This window comes from Micromys minutus (genome assembly GCF_963924665.1).
Source record: "Micromys minutus genome assembly, chromosome: 3".
NCBI lineage: Eukaryota > Metazoa > Chordata > Mammalia > Rodentia > Muridae > Micromys > Micromys minutus.
Genome location: NC_137972.1, coordinates 60,268,027 through 60,283,078, shown reverse-complemented (window position 1 = coordinate 60,283,078; position 15,052 = coordinate 60,268,027). Strand labels below are relative to the sequence as shown.

The 15,052-nt window shown below is 37.5% G+C and overlaps 1 protein-coding gene across 1 annotated transcript in view; it reads left to right on the top strand.

Annotated features, from left to right (window-relative positions):
• GABRG3 (gamma-aminobutyric acid type A receptor subunit gamma3) overlaps positions 1 to 14,264 on the top strand; it is a gene marked incomplete at both ends in the record, with an annotated part of 554,008 nt that extends 539,744 nt beyond the window's left edge. The window contains 4 exons of the mRNA XM_080913698.1: positions 4,994 to 5,146; positions 9,002 to 9,198; positions 9,451 to 9,510; positions 13,983 to 14,264. Coding sequence (XP_080769824.1) covers positions 4,994 to 5,146; positions 9,002 to 9,198; positions 9,451 to 9,510; positions 13,983 to 14,264 — 692 coding nt within the window. The remainder of the gene's footprint in view (positions 1 to 4,993; positions 5,147 to 9,001; positions 9,199 to 9,450; positions 9,511 to 13,982) is intronic.
• Between the last annotated feature and the right edge of the window lie 788 nt (positions 14,265 to 15,052).

The window sequence follows — 15,052 nt, the reverse complement described above, 5'->3', positions numbered from 1 at the left end:
AAGGCTGAAGGTGCTAGAATAAAATTATAAAGCATACTCTACAATGATGGGTCCCTAGGAATTAAGATCCACAACTGACAATGGGAATTCACAAAGCTAAGCTTCTCTAAAGAAATGGTAACAATCAGGAAATCAAAATGGAAGCCCACAGGGTGGAAGAGAATCCTTGCTAAAAATACATTTGATACCAGATTATTATTATCCAGGATTTAAGAAAATATCCAAAAACAAAGAATCAAAAAGAAAAAGAACAAATTTCACAAGATGAAAAAAACATCACCATGGATCTAAATAGAAAGTTCTCAATGAAGGAAATACACACAGCTAAGAAATATCTTTTAAAATGTCAGAAAACCTAAACAATCTGAGAAATGCAAGTGAAAACAAGTTTGAGATTTCATCTAGCTCCACTTTATATACAGCACCTAGGGAGTGGAAACAGCCTAAGTTTCCTATAACAAAAGAATGAAAAATGGAAGTCACACACACACACACACACACACACACACACACTTGTGCACACATATGAAATTCTACTCAGCTTTAAAGAAAAAATTAAATCATTGAATTGTTTGAGCCCTTTGCCCATATTACATATAAATCATTTGTCAAATGTACAGTTTATGACTACCTTCTCCCATTCTTTAGGTTCCCTCTTCACATGCTTGAACTTCTCCTTTCTATATAGATTTTCAGTTTCTTGAGAGCCCATTTATCAGTTGCAGGTCTTATTTCTTCTGCTAATAGGGTTCTATTCTGGAAGTCTATACCTGTGCCTATAAGTTGAAGCTGATTTCCTATTTTTCCTCTAACAGTTTAAAGGTATAAGATTGAGGTAGTTGATCTATTTAAATAATTAAACTTGAGTGCTGTGCAGATAAAGGTTCACTCTAATTTTTCTGCATGATAGGAATCCATGTTTCCTGGCATCGTTTATGGAAGACTTTTGTCTTTCCTCCAATGTGTATGTCTTTGTTAGGGTTTTATTGCTGTGAAGAGACACCATGACCAAGGCAACTCTTATGAAGGATTACATTTAATGGGAGCTGGCTTACATTTTCAGAAGTTTAGTCCATTATAATCATAGCAGGAAGCATGGAAGCCTAAATGCTGACATGATGCTGGAAGAGCAGAGAGGTCTGTCTACATCTTGGTCCAAAAGCAGCTGGGAGGAGACTGTCTTCTGTAGGAAACCAGTAGGAGGACTTCTTCATCACTGGGTAGAACTTCATCATAGGACCTCAAAGTGCATTCCGACAATGACAAAGTTTCTCTGTCAAAGCCACACCTAATAGTACAATTCCATGGGCCAAGCATCTTCAAATCACCACTGTATGTCTTTGACATCTTTTTCAAATCTCATGAAACTATAGCTGCATAGACTTATGTGTGGGACTTCAATTATACACACAAACACACACACACACACACACACACACACACACACACACACACACCCAAACACCCATCTGTTTTGGTGCCAGTGTCATACTGATCCTATCATTATGTATCTATACTGTAATTTGGAGTCAGATATGATGATGACTCTCATAGTATTAGTTTTGTTCAAGATTGTGCTCATTATCTTTGGTGTTTTGTACTTCTGTTGGGAGAATGACTCTCACCAAGACTTGAAATTGGATCAACACTTGTATGGGCTATGGGCTGATGTTTATGCCATTCTCTCTGCATCATGGCCCATGGCCTCCTTTCTGGGTGAGACATTTCTTTCTTTTCCCGACAGTGAGTTACTTCACCGGAGTTCAGTTCAGCTTCACTCATGTCTTTCCATTTGCCCAGATCACTCTCAAAACTTCTAACTTTTCAGTCACCATTTTCATGAATTTCCAGAGTTCTTTATCTCATTTGGATTTTGACTCTTTTTCTTTATTGAAAACATAGATACACAATACTATTATAGTCTGTCACTTTCCTAGAAGTTCCTGATTTATAATCTTAAATGTTTTTGCATTATGTTTACTATTTCTCATATTATCTAGACATTATTATATTTCCCAATGATAGGTTCTTTTAACAACTTGGACTTGCTAAATTTTCTCACTTCATTTATATGTATAATATATAAAATACTACATGAGTGTATATATTTTACTTTATATTATATATTATATAAATATAGTATATATTAAATATTTACTATATACAATATATAAAGATATTTATCATAAATTATTTATATACACTATAATTTATTTAAAATATATGTATAATATATAAGTATATATTATATATAATAAAATATATAATATATGTGTTATATACTATATAAACATATATAGAAAGATATATAAAATGTATTATATAATATTTTATATAATAAAATATATAATATATAATATGTGTTATGTAATATGTATAGAGAGAGAAATAAACTTACATATTTCTATATTAATTTTAATCATATGTTTGGATCTGCATGGATAAGAATTGTAGACTATTGTCTTTTTCTTGGGGAAGAAATCTTTGCTTTTATCATCAAGTATCACTTTTCTTTATTCCTGTTATAGTGCATGTTCTGGATCCTTATGTCTTCAGAAGAGTGATACTAGCTCTTAACTGGCATTGTATCTATTTCATATTTTCTAAACTATTAGCTGAATTATGTCTTTTTATCTGAAGTGGCTTTCACATCTCATAGACTTTAATCTTGAATTGCTATTCTCTGTGTTTAGACCATTAGTACATAATCTGAATATTGATGGGCTGGAATAAAGTGTACTGTCCTAGCTTTTATGTGTTCCATTAGCTCTGGTTTCTTTCTATGTTTCACTGCTTTAAAATTCAGTGAAGCATCTTTGTGCTTCCATTGTACCTTTTCCATTGACTTCCTCTTTATGATGATTCTAAATTAGCTTAGCAATTTTACTAGGATGTATGATATACATTGACCTTCTGAGTTTGTTTCCAGATTGCATTTGCTAATGTGGAACTTCTATAAAGGCTTTTGAACAGAATACCCTCAAGATCTTCTCTGAAACTCTTAGACAGTTACTACTGTCTTATTCTCTTTCTTGTGTTGTCAACTAAAACATAGAACCATAATTTTACCTTGAAGCAGTTATCTGTTAAATCAGTAAATTAAAGTAATAAAACTATTTATTGGATTTCTAACAATTTTTCCTCATGAATGTAAGTGTTTGAATAAATCTGATCTTTTATCTTTGAATTGTGTCTCTTGCCAATTTTTCATGACCAAGTCAAATGTTGAAGAATTCTCTCAGATTCTATACATCTGAGAAATGTGGGTTTTTTGTTTTTTTGTTTTTTGATTGTTTGTTTATTTTTCTCATTAAGAGAGGTTTTCTTGCTGAGGTTCATTTATAGAGTCTTTATTCTGGTTTTGTTTGCTTTGAAAACTCCATAGAGTTCCCTTCCCTGTCTTGGTGGCTTAAATTCCATGACCCCCTCCCACAGTCTTGGTCATTTGATTACTTTGCCCCCCCCCCCCAGTGATGTTTTTAGGCTTTGAAGGTGTGGCACTTCCCAGAGAGTGGTTGGCATCAAGGGAAGACTTTGACAGTTTAAAGACTTGAATCATACTTGATTTATTTCCTCTGCTTATTTTTGGCTCCTACTGCTATGCCTTCAATCTATTGTTCTAGGCTATATGAGTCTGGAACATAAGCCCAAATAAATTATTTATTCTATAAGGCACTTTGGTTGCTGTGTTTTATCACAGTAATAGAAACATAACTAATACACTTGCACAATTTCGGGAGCTATGTCTACTGCAAGCCTCGTGTTACTGCAGGAAACATGCTTCTCTTTTCTATAGACACACTCACATCACTGCCCTGCTTCTGAATCCCGCATGTCTTAATATCTTTATGTGTGTTTTATTGCTAATGTTGTGTGTGTTTTATATTTATTCTTGTACTATCATTAGAGAGGCTTATTCTAGCAAATAACTGATTCAGAGACCCAAAGCCAAACATTTAATGAAGCTTGGTGAATCCAGAAGAAGAAACGGAGAAAGAATTAAAGGAGCCAGAGGGGTCGACAGCACAAGAAAAGTTACAGACTAACCTGGGCCCACTAACACTCATAGAGACTGAACTGAAAACCAGAGAGCATTCATGAGACAGACGTAGGCCCACTGCATTTGTAACAGTTGTACAGCTTGGTCTTCACATGAAACTCCTAAAGGGAAAGCAGGAGCTGTCTCTGACTATATTACCTGCCCTTGGATCCCTGGCCCCTAAATGGGATTACTTATCTAGCCTCAGCAGAAGATGCATCTAGGCTTACTGCAGCATAGTATGTCAAAGCTGGTTGATATCCATGGGACACCATTCTTTATGAAGAAGAAGCAGGAGTGGGGGAAGGGAAAGGCAGGAATAGGAAAGAGAGGCGAGAGAGGAAGTTGTGATCAGAATATAAAGTAAATGAAGAAAATAATTAATAAAAATTAAATTAAATTAAAAGAAGATGTTGAAGACATGGGTAGGAATGAGAGCTTCCTATAGAGTGTCTTCTTCTTTCAATGACACAGTGGGGCAGAACCAACAATACCATGTGCCAATCTCTAAAAAGTAATGGAATTATAACAAATGAAAAAGAATAAGTTTAATTTCTGCTGTTATTGAAGAAAATAAAGCCTCAGAATGACCCTAAATCTATTTGAAAGCAAAAGTTTCCTATGAAGCTTGGTATAAGTTATGTAACATGCAGATGGTCTCTGGTAACAATTCCTTACCAAAGTACCTGCCATTGAGTAGATGTACATGTCTAACACCTCACACATTAACATGCTTTAGTGTGCCCTTTACACTGCACAGTAGAATGTTTACAAAGCCACAGGCATGGTACAGTTCAACAGCACCAGCATTTGATACTTTTCCCAGTTGATGTTGCTGTACTTGTAGTTTTCATTCAAGTAATTGAGTTTGAAAATTAAACTATAAACAAATTCCCTAAGCTACTTTAATCCATGAATATAACCTTGATTCAGGAAATATTTATGTTACTACAGGTGATTATGTTGTCATGACTATCTATTTTGAACTGAGTAGAAGAATGGGATACTTCACTATTCAGACATATATCCCCTGCATACTGACTGTGGTCCTGTCCTGGGTGTCATTTTGGATCAAAAAAGATGCAACACCAGCAAGAACAACATTAGGTAAGTTGCAAAAAATAAATAACTCACCATGTTGTATAACTTAAATACAGAAACATTCACAAAATGCTTTTGACTGAAGATAATTCAAATGTAATTGATTTAAGACCAATGTGAACCAGGCTAATATTTTTAGTACTCAAGTTAGGCTTTTGTTTCTCTTTCTCCATTTGAAAGCTTAAAGCCAACCACCAGACTGATTACAGGGATCCCAATGGAGGACTTAGGGGAAAGACTGAAGGAGCTGAAGGGGCCTTATCTGGTATCACTGGAAGGGGAAGTCCTTGGTCCTGTGAAGGCTTGATGCCCCAGTATAAAGGAATTCTAGGGTTGTGAGGCTGAAGTGGATGGGTGGTTGGAGGAACACCCTCATAGAAGCAGGATAAGGGGGCATGGAATAGGGGTTTTGCAGAGGGAAAACCAGGAAAGGGGGTAACATTTGAAATGTAAAAAAATAAAATATCCAATTTTTAAAAAGAAAAACATCAGAAAAAAATGTTTGAAGAAAAAATATGTTTTTAGAATTAGTTTTGCTTAAATAAAAAATAATTCAATTTTTAATGGAGTTTTATTTTGTAGAAGTTTATATCAGAAGCATAGGTATCTTTCTGCCAAGGAGGTTTCAAATATTTGACTTTTATAAAATTTGTTTCTTCGCCTGTATGGACTATTCAAATCCTCAGTACTTCTTCACTGTTAGACAATGAGTTGTTTCTTAAAATGAGCTCCATATAAGAAACATGATGGAGTGTGTTGGCTAAAGAGTCAAGGACCTTGGTGAATGTAAGTGGAACTGCCCAGTTCAACCATGTTAACTTTGTTTTAGAAGATGTCATGGGGGATTATGACCTGCCATGTAACTTTTCTGGTCATCACAGTTTGCCTAGTCATAAGAACTCTTGGCTGCAGTGAAACTGGTGCTGTATGACAGAAGGCATCCCCAGCATCCTCTAAGTGTATATCGCTCTCAGCAGTCACACAGTAACATCAGTGGATTGCTGATTTACTTTGGCTGCAGCAAATTTTAAGTCCTAACATACATGCTTCCAACTCTTCCTCCTCCCTGTCTCTGAAGCAGACCCCAAGCCCACTTTTATACTGGCCTTGGCACCACCATAAATTCTGAAGCCTGCATCATGCCTCAGACACACGGTTCATAATTTTTTGAAGGTTTTGAAAATTTAGATTACAAGTGCAAGAGTTTTACACCATGACCAAGAAGCTCTCTAGCTAAGAGTGTATCTACCTCTTATTTGCATGAGAATCTACCATTCTTATGTGCAAAATGTCCCAGTTTAAAATGAAAAATAAAGTATTTACATGATCCTAGGACATTAAATTCTGTATTGAAAGTCTGCTGCATGACAAATTCTGTCATGGTCTGATATATGACTCAGAAACATGAAATTTACTAATATCAAAGATCCTGCTAAAGGAGGAATCTGATGTTACACTCTTTTTTTTAATTCTCTAGAACATATATTTTCCTCATTTATATTTATCTATATATGACATTTATAAAAACATCTTAATAGATTCTTAATAGTTTTTAAGTGAATGTTTAATTTGCTATTGCACAAATTCAGCACTGAAATCATATATATATATATATATATATATATATACATATATATATATATATATATATATAAGTTTTTAGTCAATAACAAGGAAATGAACTAATAAGTTATGTCTTTCTTAATGATAGAGAAGTCAAGAAATCTGTGTATGGCTCAGATTCTTCATATACACACACACAATAAAAAAAAGTTTTACTACAGAACACACTTAGTAAAATCAAAGCTGTGCAAATTATAGAGGAAAATGTATGAATCTAATATTGGACAAAATTTTAAAATTCTCAAACAAATACTTTGAATGAAAAAAACAGGAATATTTGTGTCATAAAATATATTTGTACACATATGTGCTTTAGTTTTTGAACATTAAACACCTATATGAAGGTTTACTAGTTATATATAAGAGCGATATCTTCTCCAGTATAAATCTTTTCCATGTAGCTTTGGTAAAACTATATGGGGCTCTACGAAAATTTGACTGTACATAAGAGTCTTTGTATTAAAGATTTCTGGTAAAGCATGCTGTAATTATGACTTTTAATCACTACAGATTATTACTTTTTATCACAGATGCCAAATCCCCAAATATCCAAAAAATACAGTCAGCAGCCATGGATTGATACCATAAGGTGTGCCTGTTTTGGGGTCACAAAAATGTGAGCATTATCTGAGCAGGCTTCTGATATGTCAGCAAGAGTTTACCTTGATGAGCTCACTTGAGGTAAATGAAAAGAGAAACACAGCTCAGCAAGACAGCATCAGGGCAGTAAAGAACCAAATACACTTTTAGGAAAGGAAATACTGTACTAAAAGATACAATTCACAAAGCATGCTAGAGGAAAAAAAAACCTTGTGGTCTTCAGTGTAAATCAAGAGCAATTTGAGCCACAACAAGAGAAAATAGGCTGAAAAAAATATGAGCACACTGAACTCAGTGCTTGTGAACTGCTGAGAAATAAAACCTAATATTTCTGTTATAGATGTCTCAGAAGAAGCCAATAAGACTGAAAATAATGGCTAAATATTTTTCCAACTTTTCAAAAAGCAGACAGATGTGCATATTCATGAAACTAAATAAATTCAAAACAAGATATAAATCTAAAGAATTTCAAGCTAAGATAAATCACAATGAAACTCAAAAATAGAAAAATCCTTGAAAGTGATAGAGAAGAAAGACATGACCCTGCCTATAAGGCATCACAGGTTGGAGGAATAAAAGTGGCTTTTTACTGAAACCTAGGAGGCCAGAAGGAAATAGACTCTTGGCCTGAATTCTGCAGGCATTGGGAATCTAATGTAGCCTAACAATTTTTAATTGTTTAAAGAAAATGTTCAGTAAAACTATATTATAACCATGGGAAAGTAAAGATAAGTAATGTGCCTACATATTATAAAAAGTTATTTTATTGAAATAACTCCCTGGTTAGAGGGTCATTAATATACTATACAGAGTGATGTGCACTCAAAGGCATCATAGAGACTTCAGGTACAAGCACATGGCCTTAAAGATGTGAAAAAAAAAAAACATAAGAAATTTTACAAGTGGTTGAGGTTACTCTTAGACCAGCAGGAAATAAGAAACACAGGAAAACAAGCTGAACAATTGAAACACAAAATGAAATATGATGATGTTTTCTAAATATTAATAACTCTGTGATGTAAAATTCTAGATTATCCCAGCTACAACTGATAAACTAGAGTGGAAAAATGTGAAAGCTGGTTGGTGAGTGTTTTAAGAGAAGGCATCTCAGAAAGGGTGACCCTAGGGCTGGGTGGAGAAGGCAAAAGTTTACAGAGTGTGCAGGAAGAGAGTATGAAGCAGACCACAAGCATGGGGTGCAGAGCAGGAAAGGGCATACAGAAAGGTGATAGGCTGTAACATCATCTAAACGCATTTCAAGTGCCAAGAAAAGAATTACTGAAATCTGTTTTAATCTATCAGCTGGTTGTATGTGTTCCTTGATGTAGGATGCCATTATGTCCCTACAACCGACCAGAGATTTGAAATACAATTAGGAAAAGTGTTGACTGTACCTTGCCTCCTCCTGATCTTCAACTCACCTTACATGTTGTGGTGTTGGCTGCTCCTCTCCTGACTGAGATGACTGCCTGATGCTCTACCACTGGCAAATGTCTAGTGCCAACTGACATATATCACCTGCCTGAGACTCCAGTTAGAGTCACAATCAAAATCTACTTGTTTCTATGTTTACATAACTTTAGACCTTTCTATCTGGTGTGCTGATCTCTTACAAGTTGACAACTGTCTCTTCCACAGGCATCACCACGGTGCTAACCATGACCACACTCAGCACCATTGCCAGGAAGTCCCTGCCTCGGGTGTCCTATGTCACTGCCATGGACCTCTTCGTGACTGTGTGCTTCTTGTTTGTCTTTGCTGCACTGATGGAGTACGCTACCCTCAACTACTATTCAAGCTGTCGAAAGCCAACCATCAGGAAGAAGAAGACATCAGTGAGTGGTGGGGACAGCCAATGTTTGCTCAGTTGCAGCAGGAGGGTAGTTTAGGGTGAATGTGCTCTCAAATGCTCTAGTGTCCTTAAGGATCTTAGAAAGTGAGATAATCCTGTGGATGGGGCAACAAGGCGGGGATACTTCCTACTTCTCCTGTGTCAGTGGTACTGGTGACAGGGCTAAGAGTAGACAAGCCTTCAAGACTGCAAAGTTCCATGGCCTCTTTCCTATTCTGATTTTTTTTTCCTGCAGTTATTACATCCAGATTCGACAAGATGGATTCCTGATCGAATAAGCCTCCAAGCACCCTCTGTATGTATAACTTTACAGGTGCCGATACCTCTTAGAACTTTAAGATTACATTGAAACACATGTTCTTTATAAATGCGTGCCTTGAATTCAAATGAGTGCTGCATTTGAGCCTTTAAAATTATTTTATAACTAAAACATGGAAATTAGGACAAGAAAAAAGTGGGAGAAACATCCTAAACTTTCTATATGAGTTCCTTGATAAAACATGCATGTTTCTGGCTAGAATAGATATCCAAGATATTCATGCGTACTAAGAAACTTAATCACTCCAGCCCCAGACTCTATGAATATTTTAAGTAGCAATCTGCCAGACTTTACATTAATTGTCATGCATATTGCATTTTATTAGACCTACTGAAATGCCTATAGTTACATAGCAAGTATATTGGGGACATTAGCCAGCAGTTTATAGTGTGATGTTTATTCTAGCTTTCACGCCATGTCATTTCATGTTCTACTAAGTTACCAGCCACATATGTTCCTCCTTCCCCTACAAATAGCATGACTCCCTCAATCTCTTTTGAGCACTTTTGAGATATTATGTGTCTAAATATCGACTCACTTTATGCTCACAAGTAAAACTGAGTATGGAGAAATCAACTCCTTTATATGCTAATAAGAAAGAAAATGGAATGAAAACTTAGAAATTTTTCTTCTAAACCACTGATCTGGCTACCTTTTGTCACGTGCCATCTTTATGTGGAACTATGACTTGTGTCCACACATTAATTACACCGAATGTGTCATACAGGTGGCTTCTAAGCTCTTAATGAATGACATTTTAAATTTTGTGCATCTCAACCAGTTTTTATGGGGAAGAAATATATAATTGTTACACCACAAATATGTATCATGAGGCTTTGGCAAAAGAGTAGTTAGTGGGCAAGCATTTTCTCAGCCCCAAGAAGCCAGAAAATGCTTCCAATAACTACTAGACAAGGCCATAGAAAATGTAGGACTGGGGGTGACAGACAAAAATCTGAGTTAATAGCCTGAAGCCCCAAGAGTGTGTCTTCACACACACCCAGAGACCTCGGTGTTAAGGGAAAATAATGATGTCTTTGGTATAGAAATTATTCTACCAAAAAAAGGGGCAGAATTCTTTAATTCAGAGAAATTATAAAGTCAATTCACAACAATCGGTGCCACTGTAGGAAAGAAAACAATACTAAGGCTCACTCATATAAAGAGCAAGGGGTGGGGAAGGCATTCAACTGTTAAAATTATCATTATTTCAACTCTTGTTTAATTTTTCCTTGAAACCTAAATTATAAGTCTCTAGAGGGGTGAGGACAGAGCCCGGAACATATGTGTGGCTGGAGTAAGATGCTCACACAGCCCTGTGGGTCAGTTCTTTAATTCAAGGCTAATGCTTGTCACAGGCATGTGAAAAGCAATGGTCCATGGACTACATAGTTGTGTCATACACATGATGAAAGAGGAGGCAGTTGGACACTGATTGGGCTAAGGAAGAAGCATTCATTACATCTCTCTTAGGCGTAGTTTGGAATACTTGAATCAATGGGTAAAAGTGCTTACATGGCACAGAATGCAGCCATGGAGGGCTATTCCTCGTCTCAGTTCTAGGTCAGTCTTGTGAAATGAAACTCATTTAAAATTCCCAAGCAATCACATCCTGGAGCACTCCTGACGACTGCACGGAGTTTCTACTGGGTTTCAACAGCCCACTGCTTCATTTCCCTAAGTTCTAACACAAAATTGAGATTCCTTGTGTCCTAAGAACCTTCCTTGCTGTTTTTCCTGCAACCCCTGAAGTCACTGTCTCTAGTGATTTGTCTCTATCCTTGGAGACTCTTCTATGTACAGCTTGGATTACAGTCTTCCCTCCAGACCCACTGTCTCTTCAGCCCACAGCCCACATTCCACATTCATACCATGCCAAGGGACTACATAGTGCATAGGGTTAACTATCTAACTGAGTGTGTAAATGCCTGGCTTTGAAATGTCAAAGCTCATATGAAAGAAAGACTTTAATAGAGTTATAGTCTAATGAAGATAAATTTTACCAAATAAAGCTTGTCAGAAAGGCATACATTCCTCAAATGCACTGGATAATCACAGTTTTGGTACACAGTTCAGTTGGGCTTCATAATAATGAAGCTAGAGAGCACACATCCTCACCAGAGCTGAACTTAGCCAGTTTTCACCTCTGCTTATGCTGCTGAGCATATAGAAGTTGCTACACAGTAGTGCTTCTGAAACTTCCAGTGAACACTGATGCAAAGCCTTCTGCTTATGACCATGGCCATAGGAATCACCTATTCAACCTGCTCAGAAATGTGCTTCTAGAGTTGGGCACCATGATACAGGCCTGTGGTCTCAGCAGACTGAGAGAGGAAAGCCAGCCTGGGATGCATAATAATATCCAGGCCAGGCTAGCCCTTATTTTTAAGGTTATAGAACTTGTTTTACCCTTCCCCTTCCTCATTGCAAGTTCTCCCATACACCCCTTCTTTTTTATTTCAAATTCATGGCTTCTTTTGTCATTAGTTATGTTATATGTATATGTAAATTATAGAAATATATATTCCTGAGTATAACCTGCTCAGTCTATATAATGTGACTGGTATGTATGTTTCAAGGCTAACCATTGGTATTGGATAACCAATCAGTATGCTCTTCTCTTGAGGAAACTATTTCTCCCACTCTCAAAATTTCCTAGTGGTTCTTAGGGTTGAGACATCCTGGGCTTTTTACCATTCATTTTGGCATGTTTATTGATGTTGGCCAGTTCATCTCATGACAGTCATGTTGGTAAGACCTTTTGGTATAGATGGTGCCATTACTAGGAGACACAAATCACAGCAAATTGATTATCTGGCTCTTAAATTCTTCCTGCTCCTTTTTCACAATGATCCCCAAGCCTTAGATTTGGGAATATAGATCCATTTTAGGCTAAGTGACTGCATTTTGATGGATTGTGGCTTTCTGTATAGATCCATTTGTTACAAAGAGAAATCCCTGTGATAATGAATGAGAACTCCACTTACTTGTGGACAAGAAAGAAAATTATTTAGAATATTGTTAGTGATAATGCTGGTTTGGTAAACTGTTGGTTGTAGGTCCTCTTTCAAGATTCATGAATTAACTAGCCCTGGGTAATTGGCTAGGCTTGCAGTAGCAAACATGGTTTCTCTCTTGTTGAGCAAAGATTATGTTCACCCAAGTGTGACCCTACCATATCATGCCATGCTGTTCAACTTTGAGGTTGATAGACATTATATCTAAGTAGAACCATTGGATCCTTTTATCCTTTAGAAGCTCACCTGATACTTCTGGTCCCATGAAATATTTTCATCATGGAGGAGGCTTTCAGGCTAGTTCCAGCTTAGGAACTTCTGGGCCTTGCATCTAAAGTACATTGTGTCTTCAGCAGCTGGAGTTTACTTCCCATTCCTGGTGGGTAACAAAACCCAGTAGCTACAGGCTGGATGTCTTAGTAGCCAACATTAGTCGAAAAGTGAAAAGAAGGCTTCTCCTGCCTCACATTTTGTGGGGGTGGAGTAGTCTATTTTTCATAGGAGCTTTTCTCAAAAGGAAGGAAGGCAGGAAGGAAAGAAGAAAGAGAGGGAGGGAGGAAGGGAGGGGGAGAGAGAGAGAGAAAGAGAGAGAGAGAGAGAGAGAGAGAGAGAGAGAGAGGGAGGGAGGGAGGGAGAGAGGGAGGGAGGGAGGGAGAACAAAACAAAACCGCTAAACTATCTCATATGCAGGTAAGTCTTTCCAGTTGCCTCCTATGTAGTCAGACTAAACAACACTTCTCCCTAATTCCTAATGGAACTCAGTGTAGAGTGTGGGCAATAGATCTTGAGGAGTTGACAGCTGTCTCAAAACCTAAGGATTCTACTGGAAGACCCTTTCAAGCTGGATGCTTCCACTCTGTCCTAAAAAGAAAATGTCTTTAACACTCCCTTTTTCTCCCACACTGACTTTTTCAAGACATGAGGAGAGCTTGGGAGTGAAGAGTATTCACACTACATGTGGTCATGATTTCTGCCTGGATCACATGTAGTAACAGTGCTTTTTCTCCAGTTTTGCACATAACACCTGCCACTGAATAGCCTAGCACCAGCTAGTCTGAATAGGTTCCATATTTATCACTATACCCTAATATTCATGTACTATTTAAGGAACAGATCTATGATGTATCCATATTTGCTACTAGGTAGCAGAACTGAGATTTAAAATGGCTAATACATTTTGAAAAATCCACTTCCCTTCCTCCTCCAAAATCTGGGACATGTTTCAAAACAGAAACATATTTTTCCTTGTTCACTGAGCTGCAATGGTTCAATAAACAGGTTGTGCCCAATAATGGGTAAGAGTGTGGTGGGCGTGGCCAGCATCCATCTTGCCTAGTAGCAGACAGAAGTAGCATCTGTTGTTTAGTGTAATTCAGGCTGTCCTTACTTGCATTTTTTTTTTTGATTGCTCTGCTATTGTTGTGCCTGCAGAATTATTCTCTCCTGGATATGAGGCCCCCACCGCCCGTGATGATCACATTAAACAATTCCATGTACTGGCAGGAGTTTGAGGACACCTGCGTCTATGAGTGTCTGGATGGCAAAGACTGCCAGAGCTTCTTCTGCTGCTATGAGGAGTGCAAGTCTGGCTCCTGGAGAAGAGGCCGAATCCACATTGACGTCTCTGAGCTGGACTCCTACTCTCGGGTCTTCTTCCCAACATCCTTCCTGCTGTTCAACCTGGTCTATTGGGTTGGATACCTGTATCTTTAAGTGCTGCTCTGAAGGGTGACTGAAGAGTATTTGGTTCATGGTTTTCCTTCCACCATCCCCAGACAAGTAGTGACCAACCAAAAAGTAGCAGAGAAGGACACTACTCCAGTTTGTTGTGTTACCTTTCATCGGCATGGGAAGTACTGGAAAGTATTCCTTATAAATATTTCACTCACTCACTCACACACACACACACACACACACACACACACACACACAATCACACACTCACACACACACTCACACGCAAAGCAATTGCATTTTCAAGTGATATTCTTGCTAATCCCTTCTTCAGCTGGCAGTTTGATATTTATGAATGGCTTTAGATACCGAAACTGCCAGTTACCATGGACACCTGTAAGAGATGAAAACAAATACCCAGAGGTTGTTTCCAACCCTCTACAATCGTGTTTCTTCCCTTTGTGCCTGTGAATACAGGATCTCCCTTAGGAGAGATGCACTCCTGGTGACCTCTCTCTGAGATCTAGCCTGAGCTGCGGTCTGCTTTGGTCCCTTCAGTGAGGCCTGTTTGCTCAGACACTGTTGTCCTAAGCTGGCCTCCTTCTAACTAGCACCCTTCCTTCCCCACCTGGGAGGTGTTCCTATGTTTCCATTTGTGGAGGAAAATGTGATTTTTAAAATTTGTTTGTCTCTAACTCTCACAAAAGAGTGGTTTATTACAGACTGCCAAGAATCAGCCGTATTTGTCTATTGGGTTTCTGGACCAGTTGCATTTTATTTCAGCATTTTTCAAAGAGCTATGTTTTATACTCAGTCTCAGACAATAA